This window comes from Mastomys coucha, unplaced genomic scaffold (genome assembly GCF_008632895.1).
Source record: "Mastomys coucha isolate ucsf_1 unplaced genomic scaffold, UCSF_Mcou_1 pScaffold22, whole genome shotgun sequence".
Classification (NCBI taxonomy): domain Eukaryota; kingdom Metazoa; phylum Chordata; class Mammalia; order Rodentia; family Muridae; genus Mastomys; species Mastomys coucha.
In genome coordinates, this window is record NW_022196905.1 from 229,482,996 (window position 1) to 229,499,041 (window position 16,046).

The following is a 16,046-nucleotide window of genomic DNA, read 5'->3' on the forward strand; positions in this document are numbered from 1 at the left end:
TTGGCTTTCTTCTTCCATGACATTTGGGTCCCCTGAGATTCCGGCCGAGACTACATTTCCCATCAGGCCGTGTTCAGACCTACGGGTGCCCGCATGGGACCGAGGAACTTTGGGGGCGGCCCAGTAGCAGTACGGGCTGCTGACGGACCGGCGCTTCGCGGTTTGAATGGCTGCGGGCCCGGGCCCTGAGCGCATCTGAAGAGCCGCGGCCTCTGGGCGCGCCATGGCATCTGGAGGCAATCAGTCGCCACCGCCCCCTCCTGCTGCTGCAGCCAGCTCGGAGGAAGAGGAGGAGGATGGCGACGCCGCAGATCGCGCGCAGTCCGCGGGGTCCCCGAGCCATCAGATCCAGCAGCGGTTCGAGGAGCTGTGCAGCCGCCTCAACATGGACGAGGCAGCGCGCGCCGAGGCCTGGAGCAGCTACCGTAGCATGAGCGAGAGCTACACGCTGGAGGTGCGTGCTCAGATCATTCGTGGAGGTCGGGGACTCGGGGTGGCCCTGGGGTCACTTGGTCGTTTGCACCGCACCATTGCCTCTCCCTGGCTTTGCAGCCGTCAGAGGAGACGCATTAAGTTTCGGGCTTGCTTACGTGTGAGAATGGCTTAGGATTTATTGTCCCCAACCCCTGGCAGATGAAAAGCGGGTGTAGACACACAACATTTGTTGCTGAGCTCGGGCACTCTTTTTTGGCTGTCGTCCAGGTGTAGGCTTGTTATGTTCCGTTCTTGGGACCAGGCTTGCTGTTGACGAAAATGGCTATTCGGGCCAGTGCCTGTCAACTCTGCAGGCACCTCCCCTCTATGGGCCAATGGGAAGCGACACGGAAGTCCGGATTGTTTTTCGGCTGCCTGTGCGTTTGGCCCTTTGATTTTATATATAGCTTATGGAAGGAGCAGAGCAAAGAGATTCCCCCGATCCGAAGGCTAAGCACGGTGTTATAACATAGCTGTACTCGTGCCATTCTTCCGAGTCGGTTTATTTCTATTCCCCTCTCTCCATTTGCTACACCCACAAAAAAAGAAATATGGCAGCTTTAGACCTAGATCTGAGTGACGCTGGACAAGTTTTAAACCATAGTGAAACTCCGTTTTGTTGTGTAAGCATTTTTGTTATTTGTGCCCACTTTAAAGTGCTTACCTAAAGCTTAACTAAAGCAATGTGTGTATGTGTGCAGAAATTTCATATACTGAGCAGTCTGGCTGAAGAGACCGTAGACTTGTTCTTGACTCAGTGTTTCCTGTAGCCAGGCAAAGAGGGGAACTTCTGGTCTGAAGGACATATATACCCCCAAATGAACTCTTACTTCATCTTAGAGATGGTGCTACAAATTAGCAAGAATACGCTTTATGCCGGGCGGTGGTGGCGCACTCTTTTAATCCCAGCACTTGGGAGGCAGAGGCAGGCGGATTTCTGAGTTAGAGGCCAGCCTGGTCTACAGAGTGAGTTCCAGGACAGCCATGGCTACTCAGAGAAACCCTGTCTCGAAAAACCATAAAAAAAAAAAAAAAAAAAAAAAAAAGAATATGCATTATAACATAGCAGAGGCTTCAGGTCACAAGACTAAGTCATATGAAGCCTGGTGTCACATATGCAAGTGGCATTTAACAGATGCCTAATAAATGTGTGTGTGTGTATGTGTGTGTGCGTGCACATGAGAGTGTGCTTGTGTGTGTGTGTGTGTGTGTGCGCGTGTTTATGTGTAGGTCAGAGCACGACTTTGGAGAATGAGTTTATCTTTTCACCAGTGGATCACTGCGGTTCCGTTGGATCTGTTTGTCAGCTAGCACCTTTACCTGCCTAACCTTGTCAGCTCCGTTAGTAAATTATTTTTGAAAACATATTCACTATTTCTTGGCCTTGAACTTGCTGGAGGTGTAGCTTAGGATGACCTAGAACTTCTAATCCTCAAGCCAATTGGGGTTATAAGAGTGGGCCATCATATCCAGTTAATGCCCAAGAGCTCAAGCATGCCAGGGAAGCATGACCCAGCAAGCTGTGTCTTCAGCCCGACAATGACTGTTAAGGATGTTTCAACAGATATTTGTTAGGGCTAATGATGAAGCAGGTTCAGAGGAATCTTCTTATCTGGTGGTGGCCCCAGGCATGTATTACTTTACAAAGCTCTTCTTCATTTCCTTTATCCTTCAAGTGTTGTAAGACTCTTTGTTCTTCCTTTTTGAGGAATGATGTAGTTATAAATTCTATCATCTCCCTTAAGCCCCTTTTTAGAACAAAGATGACATAACTGCTTACTTGAATTCTTCCCAAAAGATCTTGATGGCAGAAACATTGAGTAGTTGAAAAGCTCAGTTTACCTTGAGGTCACACAACTGGGGAACTTTATGACATCATGGGGCTGAGGGGGTGCTATGGGGGGTGGAGGAGGATGCTGGTGAGGCCTTGAGTTCTGGTACCAGCAGCTCCCAAACAAAACCCAAAGACCAAAAAGCGAAACCATCCTCCAAACCAAACACCGTGCGAAACCATTGCTCAGAGCTGTGTTTAAGGGGAGGGGAGAGGACCTGATGAGTATCGGACTGTGTGAGCATGTGCACCTGAGTCTGGATCCCAACTCCTTGTTGAAAGCTGGGATACTGTGCTGTGGTGTGAGAATTCAGGCAGTACAAAGGAGATGTCTTGTTTCTGCATCAAAATGACTGTTGTCTCACCCGGAAGCATTGAGTCCCAAGGGTGGGTGGAGCTCAGCATGGCAGGGCTCCTTGGGCATCTCTCTGTATCTAACTGGCCACTGCCATATTTTCTCTCTTAGCCTGACAGTTGAAGGGAGCCACACTTTTTCTGTGGCTTATGACCTCCTCAAAGATGGAGGGAGGCGGGTGGGATTGGCGTTCCCTTCTGTGACCTTTGAAATTGTGTAGCATCAGCAATACCTGTGGTGTTCGTAGAGACAATCAGGTAAAGGGGCAGAAGGCTCCACCCTGCTTCAAGGTAAAGGAACTGAGACACAGTACCATGCATGGACGAATGTCAGTGTCACATAGTAGAAGAGGCCGTGGGCAAGGACTGTCATAGAATTATCGCTTTCGATATGAGTGCAGGAAGTTTGACACGGAAGCACACAGAAGTCATTAGCTAAAACTCTGTTTTCTTTTTCAGGGAAATGACCTTCATTGGTTAGCATGTGCCTTGTATGTGGCTTGTAGAAAATCTGTCCCCACTGTGAGCAAAGGGACTGTTGAAGGAAACTATGTGTCTTTAACTAGAATCCTTCGATGTTCGGAGCAGAGGTAAGTAGAATGTAGCATAAATTTAAAAAGCTTAGAAATCACACTGATAATGAAAATTCTCTTCATTTACTACTTTCTGAGCATCTAACATCCACAGCTGAATTTAGAATCTGAGTCGTGGTTTTCCTTTACCATTTCAGAGTCAGGATCAAATTGTACAAACTTGAGTGTATTTGCATTGTAATGCATTAAAAAGGTTATAACTTATTGTATAATGTTGCTGTAAGTTTAAATAAAGATATTAAGACACTTTTGAAGATACCATGGATTGAAAAGGTAAATAAATATGAATTATGAGGCAATATACTTAGATACATATGCATAGAACTTGTGTTTTAATGTACATGGAATATGTAGTAAATTTGAAGCTGCATATTCTCTGATCCTAAAGACATCCCTGCACACATATGAAGATGTTTATTGTAACATTTGAAAATTCATGGTTTTTATATGTGTATGAATGTTTGCGTGCATATAGTGTATATATGTGACCACATGTGTTCCTGGTGTCTGTAGAGGCCAGAAGAAGGCATTAGATTTCCTGGAACTAGACTTACAGATGGTTGTGAGCTGCCATGTGGCTGCTGGAACACAATCTGTGTCCTCTGCCAAGAACAACAAATGCTCTTAGCCTCCAAGCCACCTCTCCAGTCCTATACCATTTTATTAAAGGAAAATCAGTAGTAACCTGTCTCTGTTCATTGAGTGAATGCAGGAAGTTGTTGTATGTTCATAGGAAGGAATGGTTTTAGTAATTAAATAAGTGAGTTAGATATTTCCATGTATTGACATTAATGAACTTCAGAAGCATTAAATGAAAATTAAGTTGCAGAATGCTACTTATAGTGTGGTACATTTTACATAAAATGTAAAAGCGAACAAAAGATACTTCTTATTTTTTATAAATATATGTATGGAAAAAATCAAACTAACTTCAGAATCAGGGTTACATTTGGGAAGCATGGAGAAATAGATTAGGAAGATGTATAAATTGGAATTTTGGCTGTTTCTATTCCAACTTTAGTATCTATAATAAAACGAACCTAAAAAATTTTTAGATTCATTTTATTATTTTATCTGTATAAGCATTTTGCCTGCATGTATGTATGTGGTATCATGTGCATATTTGGTGTCAAAAGATGTCAGAAGAGGACATCGGATTCCCTGGGACTGTAGTAAGAGATGGTCATGTGTGACCTTGGGGTTGCTAGGCATTGAACCCAGGTCTTTTGCTAGAACAGCAAACACTCTTTAAGTATGATGAGCCATATCTCCAGCTCCATAGTTCTAGTATTTAAAAGATCTGAACTGGGGCCAATGAGAAGACTCCATGGGTAAAAGCTTCTGCCATACCCAGCAGAAAATCCAAGTGATGAAGATACTGAGGAAGGCACCGAGCATCAATTTCTGTCTTCCATGTGCATTCCCAGACATCAGCTACATGGGCATACATACACACAGAGAACCCAAACCTGAGAGGTGTAGGTCAGGAGGGCTGGGGTAAGAAGGCAAAAGGCAGGAGATTAAGCTAGTCAAAGGCATAGGTTGGATTTTATGTTGTTGTCCAAATATAATTCAGTGAAATGATTTTGTCTTACTGTATTAGCATTCACTTGTACTGGCATAACATCACCTTTATGTTACTAAAGCACCTCATTTTTGTTTTTAATGTCAGCCTAATTGAATTTTTTAACAAGATGAAGAAGTGGGAAGACATGGCAAATCTACCCCCACATTTCCGAGAACGTACCGAGAGATTAGAAAGAAACTTCACTGTTTCTGCTGTGATTTTTAAGAAATATGAACCCATTTTTCAAGACATTTTTAAATACCCCCAAGAAGAACAACCTCGCCAGCAAAGAGGAAGAAAGCAGAGGTATGTGTCTGTGCGTCTCTGGGAGAATGCTTTCATAAATAACTCCTCCTGAGAAGCTGGGAGTCTTTGCTTGTTTGTTTTGAGACAGGGCCTCCATATGTAGCCTTGGAGGCATGGAATTCCCTCTGTAGACCAGGCGGGCCTCCAACACAAAGATCTGCTTGCCTCTGCCTCTTGAGTCCTGGCGTTAAAGACATGTACTACCACACCTGGCTTAAAAAAGTATTTTTTTAAATAATAATTTGTTGTTGCTCTCTGCCGTATGTTAGAAGTTGCCTGGCTTCTTTTACAATTCAAATGTTTGGGTTTGACACTGATATAATTTTTCCCTTTTTCTTTAGGCAACCCAAAGTACAGGTTGCACACAAGTCAGACCCCAAGTGCTTTTCAGGGTTGACTTTCTTGGTATTGATCAGATACTGGAATTTTCTATTATTTGACCTTTATGTCAAACTGAATAATAGTCCCTGAAATGAGATTGATGTTCATAACCAGTCAACACCAAAGAAACTAGGTTAGGGGAATTCAACTACTGTGAACTTGTTTTTTGGTCAGGTCTACAAAAGCAGCTTACCCTAGCTAGTTTTCTCTGTCTTTACAATTTTATAAATAAGACAGAAACTGTCCTCCTTTAATAGGTAAGGTTATTTAAAACAGAAAGGGAAACTTTGCATTTAAAGTATGTGAGGAAATTTCCTCTTGAATAGAGCTGCAACAGCATTCATAAGAAATGTACAAGAGACTGGGTATAGTTACACAGAGCTGGAATCCCTGCATTAAGGAGGCTGAGGTAGGAGGATCACCAGGACTGTATAAAAGAGATTCTGTTTCAGCCAAAAAGAGAGAAATAGAACAAAGCAAAATCAAAACCCCCTAAAACGGGGCAAGGAATCTCATTGTGTAGCCCAGGCTGGCCACAAACTTGCTGTCCTTCTGTATCCCAGTCCTTCCAGGCACTGGGATTACAGAAATGTTCTACCATACCCAGTTTACTCTATAGGTCTTGGCACTTTCTGGCACTTTCTTCTAACAGTCATACTATCTATGATGTACGGCCGGTAACTGTGTGTCATGAGGCAAGCACTCTTCTCAGGTGTGAGCATGTAATATGTCAAACTTAGAAGTCTGAGCCTTGTTACATGGGGAAAACAAACTCCTAGAGAGCAGATGGTCCATGCACCTGACAGTGGGTAGGACTACAGAACCCATATGCATTACCATGATGGCCCAGCCTCGTGAGTATGATTGTAATGTTCAGCTGTGACTGTGTTAAACACAATAAGAAATTATTGCTTTGGTATTGTGTAGTGGATGGGCATTCAAACAGAACCCTGGTCTCTATTCTGAGAGCTGACAGTAAAGCAAGAGAGAAGAAATAACGTGAGGACCATGAGAGTACAGCAGGCACAGAGAAGTGAGATTTCTGAGGCCAAGATAAACCTAGATGACCCAGTTTGATAGCCTTGCATAGAGGAAGCAGAACTGGGTAGGGCTTGGCAGATAGCCTGAGAAACAGAGATGGGGCCTTCAGTTTAGAGGAAATAGTGATATGTGCAGAGGCGCAAGAGGGACTTGGGGAGCAGATTGGCTAAGTACAGGTACTTCCAGGTCCTAATGTTAAGAGCTAAAATTTATAATAGCTATATATTGCAAGCAAAAAGGTCTAAATTTTATATTTGAGGCTGATCAAAATCATTAATAGATTATCATATACTATGGCAGAAAGGCCATAACTTTTTTTTTCTTTTTGAGGCAGGGTCTCATGTAGCCCAGGTATCCTTGAACATGTTAAATAGTCAAGCATGAGTTTGAACTACAAATTGTACTACCTCCTGGGTACTGCAATAAGCTACTTTAGAAGCACAGCTGTGACTAATTCTCACTATGACTATGACCTACTAGATTAAATCCAGTACCACTCCTAACTATAGTAACTTGGGCAGATGAAGGAGAAAGGGCCAGAGAAACAAGTGCCTGCTATGCTAGGACCAGATCTAAACCAGCTCCTAGCTCTTCTCCAGGGCTGGCTGCTCTTCTTGTTCCTGCTATAAAGCTGGGCATGGTGACACACACCTATAATCCTAGCATTTGGCAGATGCAGGCATTCAAGGTCAGCCTCTGTTACATAGCAAGTTCAAGGCCTGCCTGGGTGACATGAGATCCTGTCTTAGAAAATAAAGATAAAATGAAAGATGAGGCTCTTGTGATTTGGGGCCCAGAAGTCTGGTTTAAGCACTGGCAAGAGAATTTGGTAGAAAAGCCAACCTACTGCAGATCTGAGACCTCTGTTAGCCGACAGCTTGGTCAAATACAACAGGTCTCTTAGTAGGTGGAGTATAGGCATAAGGATAGGGCCAGAGTTTACTGCAGAATGACCTTTCATGATTTTATAGTGTGGAATATGTTAGGGAGAGGGTTGCAGTCCATCTGCATGAGGAGAAGCAGTAACCCCAGACTGCCTGCAGCCCGGAAGCATTAGCTGTACTGACGTCAGCACTAGAGCGGCTGTTCTGACGTCTCTCAGCACCAGAGCGGCTGTACTGATGGCTGTCAGCATCAGAGCAGCTGTACTGACGGCTGTCAGCATCAGAGCGGCTGTACTGACGTCAGCACCAGAGCGGCTGTTCTGACATCTGTCAGCACCAGAGCAGCTGTACTGATGTCAGTACCAGAACGGCTGTACTGACGTCTGCCAGCACCAGAGCGGCTGTACTGACGTCTGTCAGCACCAGAGCTGTAGTTTTTCTTCTTACTTTGTGCCTTATGTATCTTGACCCCAGAAACTCAGAAAGGATTTTGTTTGTTTGTTTTGCATCTGATCTGCTTTTTCTGCCTTCTTTGTTGTATTTGGTTGGGGCAGAGCATCTTGTACATTTCCCTGGAAAGCCACATCTGTTCTCCCTCCGCTGCCTGTGGGCTTGTTTCCTATCTGATTTGAGTCGTTTGGGTTGTACTTTTGTAATTCTTATACGTGTCTCACAACTCTGTTTTTCTCCCTCTCCAGGCGACAGCCCTGCACCACATCTGAAATTTTCCATTTTTGTTGGGTGCTTTTTATATATGCAAAAGGTAAGAGTAATGTGTAATTGGACAGGACTTAGCTAACCATTTTTAGGTGCTCATTTTGTCTGCTGTATTATGAATCAGGAGGAAAGCCTCACTTTTTGTACGAGGCTCTTCGGTACTGTCCTTACAGTATCCACATCTCCTCATATTAAATGGCACACCCTTCGCTTTAGTCTTGTCCACATCTCTTTGACGTGAAACTATTCTTTTGAGTTGTGAACAGAACCACCACATGCTACATTAGCTTGCATATGGGGCTCTGCTCTTCATAAGCTGTGCCTGATTCACTGAGTGGGACTGACGTCCTCAGAATAGGTCCGATGACTTTCTACATGTCTACAGGTAACTAAACTTAACCAGATACTTAGAATCTCTTTGTGTTCTCTTTTCATTCCATTACCCTGTGCAAGGTATGCATGCACTGAAGTGCACCTCTATGACTTTGGTATATTCTGTATAGGGATAATATTTAACAGTCTAAAGGAGAAAGTATAATTACATACCTTAGGTTTTTCTCTATAGACTGTGTACTGCTGCCACTAAGATAGTTCAATGAGATACAAAGTGTCGGAATTGGAAGGAGCTGCACGCATACTGGAGGCCCCTCTTTATGTATGCAGGATACCTCCTAAGACCCGAAACCAAAGATAGGTTCACTCCCTGAATGCCATGATTCGTGTTGTACATACCTACATAACGTTTAATTTATACATCAAACACAGTAAGAGATAGTAAGAACAGAGCAGCTATGGTAGTGTAGTAGATGTTACATAAATTCTGTCTCTGTCCATTACCTTATTGTACTCGAAGTCTTAGCAGCATCAGCCCAGGATTCTGTTAAGGATTCTGTTTTCTATGCATGGGCATTTACCTGCATGTCTGTCTGTCACCATGTGCATGCAGTACCAGAGGAGGTCAGAAGGGGGCATCGGATATTCAGATGCTGTGATTCTCCAAGAGGTTTGCTGGGAACTCAACCCTAGGCTCTCTGGAAGAGCAGCCAGTGCTCTTAACCACTGAGCCATCTCTCCAGCCCTTTTATAAACCCTTTTTAAAATTTAAATTAAGGACACTCATTTCACTTAATGGAAACACTTCCACCTTCTGGCTTTTCTTTGGCAAGTTGCTGTATGACCTTAGGAACATTGCTAAGTACAGATTGCTTGAATATGGAGACAGTAGGATCAAGTAAGCACCAAAATAGCTAGCTGGCTTATGGATGCACAGCATCTTCACCCTGGGCATGAGGGACGTAGGGAGGACAGAGCTGTCCACACGGCTGGGCAGAACAGTGAAACGTGCAATTTTAAGTGTAGTTTTTATTTGTTTGAGGCTAACTCTTTAGGCCAGTCTGACCTGGAATTTGTGATCCTCCTGCCGCAGTCTCCCTAGTCCTTGGATTATAGGCATCCCTGCCTATCTGAGAATTATTTCTTAAATTTCCTATTTGATATTTTTGGTCTGTTGATCAAAGGTAACTGAAACTGTTAAAAATAAAGCCATGGATAAGGGAAAATTACTGTGTGAGAGATTCCTTTTATCAGATCAGCTACCACAACTGACTCATTTCAAGATTAGGCAACTAAAGCCAGAAACTGTTAAGGGTCAGCTAGGTAACCTAGCGGAATTGTCCTCTGAGAGCCTCCACCAGCAGTTAACCAACAGAGATGCAGACACCCACAGCCAGGCATTAGATGAACTCAGGGAGTCTTGTGGAGGAGTTGGGGGAAGGATTGAGGGTCGCTGAGGGGGTAGAGACTCCACAGGAGGGCCAACAGAATCAACTAACCTGGACCTTGGAGACTCCCAGAGAGAGGCTGAACCACCAACCAAAGAGCATATATGGGCTGCCTCCCCCCATATGTAGCTGATGTATAGCTTGGTCTTGTGGGTCCCCCAACAACTGGAGATGGGACTGTCCCTAACTCTGTTGCCTGCCTGTGGATCCTGTTCCCCTAAGTGGACTGCCTTGCCTGACCTTAGTGCCTAGTCCTGCAGTTACCTGAGTTGGTACCCAGGGGGGCCTCCCTCTTCTCAGAGGAGAAGGGGAGGGAGTAGGGGAAGGGCTGTTTAAGGGGACCTGGGAGGAAAGAAGGGACTGTGATCAGGATGTAAAGTGAATGAATAAATTAATTAAAGGAAAAAATAAAAGGATTTGAACCCAGTTCTCCTGTCTCCAGGTTTGAGGCTGACCACGAAGGTGTGGCCTCCAGGAGTGTTGTAATTGCAGCTGGTCCTCTCGAAGGCCACAGAGGAGTCCTCCCTCATTATCTGAGCTGTGTGCCCCGTGGAAGGAAGGGTCTGCGAGCTTCTTAGTTACGCTTTCCATAGCAATGACCCTGGCAGCCTTTTTTCAGTGCAGTCAGAAGTGATAGACGTGGCCCAGTGTTAGAATGCTTGTCCAACATGCACAAGACCCTGTATTCAATCCTGAGCATTGCAAATACAAAACAAAATAAATGTGATATAAATCATGACAAAATAAAAGCTTAGGCTTTTCTGTGAAGGCTGCCATATTAGCTTATGTGACTGATATTACATATGATAGTAATCTTACAATTGTATTGGATAACTGTGTGGCTACTAGGATTTTAATCTAGTTTGTATGTGCTTAGGAGTGAATGTATTTGCTAGTGTATAAACATTAAAATAATGGCAGCGTCTCAGGCAGAATCTACTGCACTTAGCTTTGGTTTGGGGGTGGTGGTGGTGTTGTTTTGAGATGGGAGTTTTTCTTTGTTCCTTGGGCTGGATTGAAGCTTCCAGTGTTGGGTTCAGGGGCGCAGCACAGCTCAGTGTGGCTTAGATTGGTAGCTTAGCTGTTTTAGTTCGGTACTGTTTTCTTTCGGGAGAAGGTAGACTTTGCCTATAGCCTATGGTCGTGTTAGATAATCTCATTCCTAGTAACAAACACATTCTCTGTATATTTGTTGATCTGGCATGGCAAGTGACAAGTCTGAGCTGTCACATGAAGGACTTTTTGAGCAGAAGACCATTTTCTTTTTTCAGAAAACAGGAAATGTTTTGCCTAGACAAGTAAGCCAAATCTAGAGGTTAAGTCTTGCCATTATCTCTTGATCAAATGGTAAAATGACTTGTAAATTACCTTCCATTTGTAAGGTCAAGGTTTGAGATGGCAAATATGTCCTGTTGGGACTGTCCTGAAATTTCATTTAGAACTCAACCTTTAGGGGTCTTTCAGCCTGTGGTTAGGAGTTACGGTGCTGCTGTAACTGCTCTGCAGTGAGTACACACAGGGACAAGTCCAGGCTTGCCAGTGATGCCTTAGTCTTAGTCGCTTAAAAACAGGAAGTGTGGCTTCCTGTTTTATGTACAATAGGGGTAGATGTTTAATATTTGAACATTTATAGCAGAGGCAAGCAAGTTAGCTTGGCTATACCAATGCAGAATTTGATCTCTTAATAATTTTTTGCCTTTCTGGCAGCAATAGGATTTTATTTATTTATTTTTTGGTTCAGCCTATTCCCCCCCAAGAAAAGGCTGAAGTAGGTGGTAACTTTCTTTGAAAGGAAGCAAATGGGAAAAGTTTGATACAGAGCCAACTAAGACAGAGGAAAGCATGCGTGTTGGATGCATTCGAGTAGGACTGTGTGTGAAAGTGTGATGTGTGCTTTGTGTCTGCACTGTGTGAAAATGCAGCAGCTCTTCAGACAGATGCTCGCCAGCAGTTAAACGAAGCAGTTCAGCATCCTTCATAAATAGCACTGTAGGAAGGGCATTCCTGCAGGCCTGTTCTTGTTTCATTTTCTTCCCTTCCTTTCTTTCTTTTCTTTTTCTTTCTTTCTCTCTTTCCTTCTTTCCTTTTTCCCTTCCCTCCTTCCTCTCTCTTTCTCTTTCTTTCTCTCTTTCTCTTTCCTTTCCTTTCTTTCTTTCTCTCTTTCTTTTCTTTTCTCTCTCTTGTTCCTTCCTTCCTCTCTTTCTTTCTTTTTTCTACCAGCATGACTATTATCCTTGGGACAGTAGTAGCTTTTGAAGTCAAATATCTGTATCTGCGTTCTATTGGATTGATGTGAATGATCTTTATTGCTATACAGGAAAATACTTTAAATTGTTACCATTAGCACTCTAATGAAAGGCTCTCTTCTCTTTAGATTACAGATGAGAAAAATCATACATGGCTCATTTTCTAGTGGTTTAACTCTAAATATTTCTAGTTATTTTAACTGCAGAAAAATTTTTTATGTAATTTGTTACAGTTTAATAGACTTGATAAAATTTTGTGTGTGTGTTCAGAATTCCAGAGACTAGACCAATAATTAAAGTTTTAGTTCATTACTAGCTACTTAATACATGCCTATTGAATGTATATTGAATTTAAGTGGTTTTAGTTTTCATTAAATTCATAGACATACATTAAAATATCAGTGTCCTAAAATATATATTTGCCAAAATACAGTATCACTCTTGAACCAACTTGGTATAATGGTGTGTGGTGTCATTATGAGGGAACAATTATTTTTAGAATGCTGTGCAGTGGATGCTGATTTAACTGTGACTTTTCTAACCCTATAGGAAACTTCCCCATGATTAGTGATGATCTGGTCAATTCCTACCATCTTCTGCTGTGTGCATTAGATTTAGTTTATGGAAATGCCCTACAATGTTCTAACCGTAAAGAACTTGTGAACCCTAATTTTAAAGGTAAGTTTATTGGCAGCCCATGTTTCTGCATGGTTTCTACTCATGGAAACTGTACCCCTAGATGCGGGTTTGCTAGCCTCAGAGAACACAAGTATTGGAGAGCTTCCGCCGCCCGAGTCGTATGGACTGGTTATACCGAAGTCAGCATCTCCAGACATTTTTAAATGTTTCATTTTACTTTATGTGTATGGGTGTTTTGTCTGTCTGTATGTTTGTGTGCCACATGTGTGCCTGGTGTTCTCACAGGAGTGTGTTAAATCCCGTGGAACCGGGCTTATAGATGGCCATGAGCCATGCATGCTGGGAATTGAACCTAGGTCCTCTGGAAGAGTAAGCTGTGCTCTTAACTAGTGAGTTACCTCTCCAGCGCCCACCCACCCCACCTCTTAAAAAAAAAAAAGCAAATATTACCAAATGTAGTTTTAAATGATAATTTAGAGGTTTTTGAAAAATAGATAGCAAAAGAGAAGAATGTAGAAACTCAGAGTATAAAGATAACTCTAAAGTATAAAGATAACTCATGGTAGTATTTTTTGCTGTTCTCACTATTTGGTGCTTAATGCACTCCAAGTAGCAACAAAGAACTTACTAAAAGAACTGCATTTCACTTCTTTTGCTACAGAAAAATAAAATTCTAAAACAACAAGAACAAGGATCATACTCATTTTAACAACACAAGTACTGTGCTTTAGATTATGTCATTCCTATAAGCCATACACATAAATACTGAGGATGTATAGACTAGTCTATATTGCTGCTTCTGCGAAGAACACCACAGAAGAATTCTGACTGTCAGTTTGGCCATGGTTTCAATTAGAACTTCGACTTGTCCATCAGGGTTGATTTTAAATTAGTGGAGTTAGTTACTACCAGTTACCTGTGACCCAAAAGGTGTGAGATGTAGCCTGAGATGAAGTTTGTGACAGACTGCTTGGTTGGCCCTGAATTTGATCTTCAGTACTGTAGAACAAACAAGACAACAGAAAAATAAAATTTTAGACTTAACCAAAGAGTCCTTGGCTATGCATGGCCATCTCATAGAGATGGTGCAGATGCTCCAGAATTCAAATGACTAAACTCCAAGATTTCTTGGTCCAAGCGTTTTAGACAACGAGCACTTGACCTTTGCTCCTTTCTGTGCACCCCATCTGTCTTCACTTTATTCTTTTACTTTTTGTTCTGGGGACTAAACACAGGGTACCCTGAACCTGTGCCACATCCGTTGCTTCCATCAGATATTTTTATTTGTTCTGTTTTTACCTCCTTTAATTTTCTTTGATTTTTTTTATGTTCTTATGAAAGAGAACACTATAAATATAAATGTCTAATATGATCAAATCAAAGTTGATAATCTATGAGCTGTGTCATTTTAAAAATTGTTACGTTTTAGTTGTGGGTGGCAGAGGGAGGGCCTGGGGCTGCCAGTGTACATGTCCAGGGTGGCAGAGGGAGGGCCTGGGGCTGCCAATGTGCATGTCCAGGTGAAAGGACACTTGAGGGACTCTGCCCTCTCCTCTACCTTGTCAGTCTTAGAGATCAAACCGGTTGTCAGGCTTGGAAGCAAGTGTCTTCACCTGATGAGCCATTCCAACAGACAGAAATGGGTAATGTTTGTTTGTCTGCTTGTTTGTTTGAGACAGGGTCACTGCAGCTTTGGCTGTCCTGGAACTTGATATGTAGACCAGGCTGGCCTTGAACTCACAGAGATCAACCTGCCCCTGTTCCTGAGTGATGAGATTAAAGGTGTGAGCCACCTCATCTGGCAGAACTATATAATTTTTTAAGTCGTGTTTTTTTTTTTTTTTAATTTGAATGTAAGGCTCATTTTCAGAACACAATTCTGATGTTCTCCAGATATTTCCCCGACTTTTTATTTTTCTAACAGCCTTTAGTCACATAACTAATCTTTTGAGTAGTGATGTGCTTTACCTCCACTGCCATTTTAAAAAGTATTTAATTGATAATTTATGTAGTCCTTTCTCTATGTGAGACAGGATCTTACAGCTCAGGCACTCCTAATCCACAGCAGTCCCTTTCTGTTTGTTTGTCCTGGAGATGCTGCATATCCATCTCTCTTCATCTCTCTTCATCTTTTGAGGCATCTGTAAATTAATTACATGTGCCAATCCTATCCTGACCGGACTAACATTTCTGCTTCAGTGTATTGTATGTTAGCTACTTGATGCTGACCGGTGTCTCCATTTTGTGATTTTATACATCGCAGGCCTGTCAGAGGACTGTCACCCCAAGGACTCTAAACCCTCAGCTGAGCCCCCATGTGTCATTGAGAAGCTCTGCTCCTTCCATGACGGTCTGGTGTTGGAGGCCAAGGGAATAAAGGAGCATTTCTGGAAACCCTATATTAGGAAACTTTTTGAGAAAAAGGTTTGTAAGTAAGGACTGCGGATGTTTTCTGATAAAGGTTTGGCCTCATGTAACCTAGGACCTTTCTTCTCATCGTAGCTCCTCAGGGGGAAGGAAGAAAATCTTACTGGCTTCCTGGAACCCGGAAACTTTGGAGAGAGTTTGTGAGTACTTAGGCTGCAGACCTGCTACATAGTTTGTTTGGTTCCTTGGTTTTTGGTTTTTGGAGACAGGGTTTCTATTCATATCCCTGTCCTGGAATTTGTTCTGTAGACCAGGCTGGCCTCCAACTCAAGCTAGCCTCCACCTGCCTCTGCCTCCCCATGCCTGGCTTGCTCTGATATTTTAACTTACCTGTGAAGAGACCTCGTGTTTGCATTGTTTGTACTCTGGACATTTTTAATGCTTTATGTTAGAACTCATAGAAGCCGTCATAGTTCTGGAAACATCTACTATAAGCACATGTCTTTAAGTTCAGTAAAACTTGTTTTTGTTGTTCAAAGTTTTATTATTCAAGATTTTGGATTATAAATTTTGAAATTAAGAAATGCTTTTGTGGACTGGATAGATGGCTCAGTGGCTAAGAGCATAGACTGCTCTTTCTGGGGTCCTGAGTTCCATTCCCAGCAACCACATGGTGGCTCACAACCCTCTGTAAGGGGATCTGATGCCCTTTTCTGGTGTGTCCATAGAGAGTGACAGTGTACTCACATACATAAAATAAATAAACAAATATTTTTTTAAAAAAGAAAGAAATGCTTTTATACCTAGCCATCAGGGCACATGGCTGACATCTCAGCACTTGGGACCTGAGGCAAGTGATGGTGAG

The 16,046-nt window shown here is 42.6% G+C and overlaps 1 protein-coding gene across 1 annotated transcript in view; it reads left to right on the forward strand.

Moving 5' to 3' along the window:
• The first annotated feature begins 100 nt into the window (after positions 1-100).
• Rbl2 (RB transcriptional corepressor like 2) overlaps positions 101-16,046 on the forward strand; it is a 52,621-nt gene continuing 36,675 nt past the window's right edge. Inside the window, exons 1-7 of the mRNA XM_031340830.1 lie at positions 101-454; positions 3,119-3,249; positions 4,925-5,125; positions 8,130-8,194; positions 12,725-12,853; positions 15,078-15,238; positions 15,317-15,381. Of these exons, the coding sequence (XP_031196690.1) occupies positions 224-454; positions 3,119-3,249; positions 4,925-5,125; positions 8,130-8,194; positions 12,725-12,853; positions 15,078-15,238; positions 15,317-15,381 (983 nt within the window). The 5' untranslated portion in view covers positions 101-223. The remainder of the gene's footprint in view (positions 455-3,118; positions 3,250-4,924; positions 5,126-8,129; positions 8,195-12,724; positions 12,854-15,077; positions 15,239-15,316; positions 15,382-16,046) is intronic.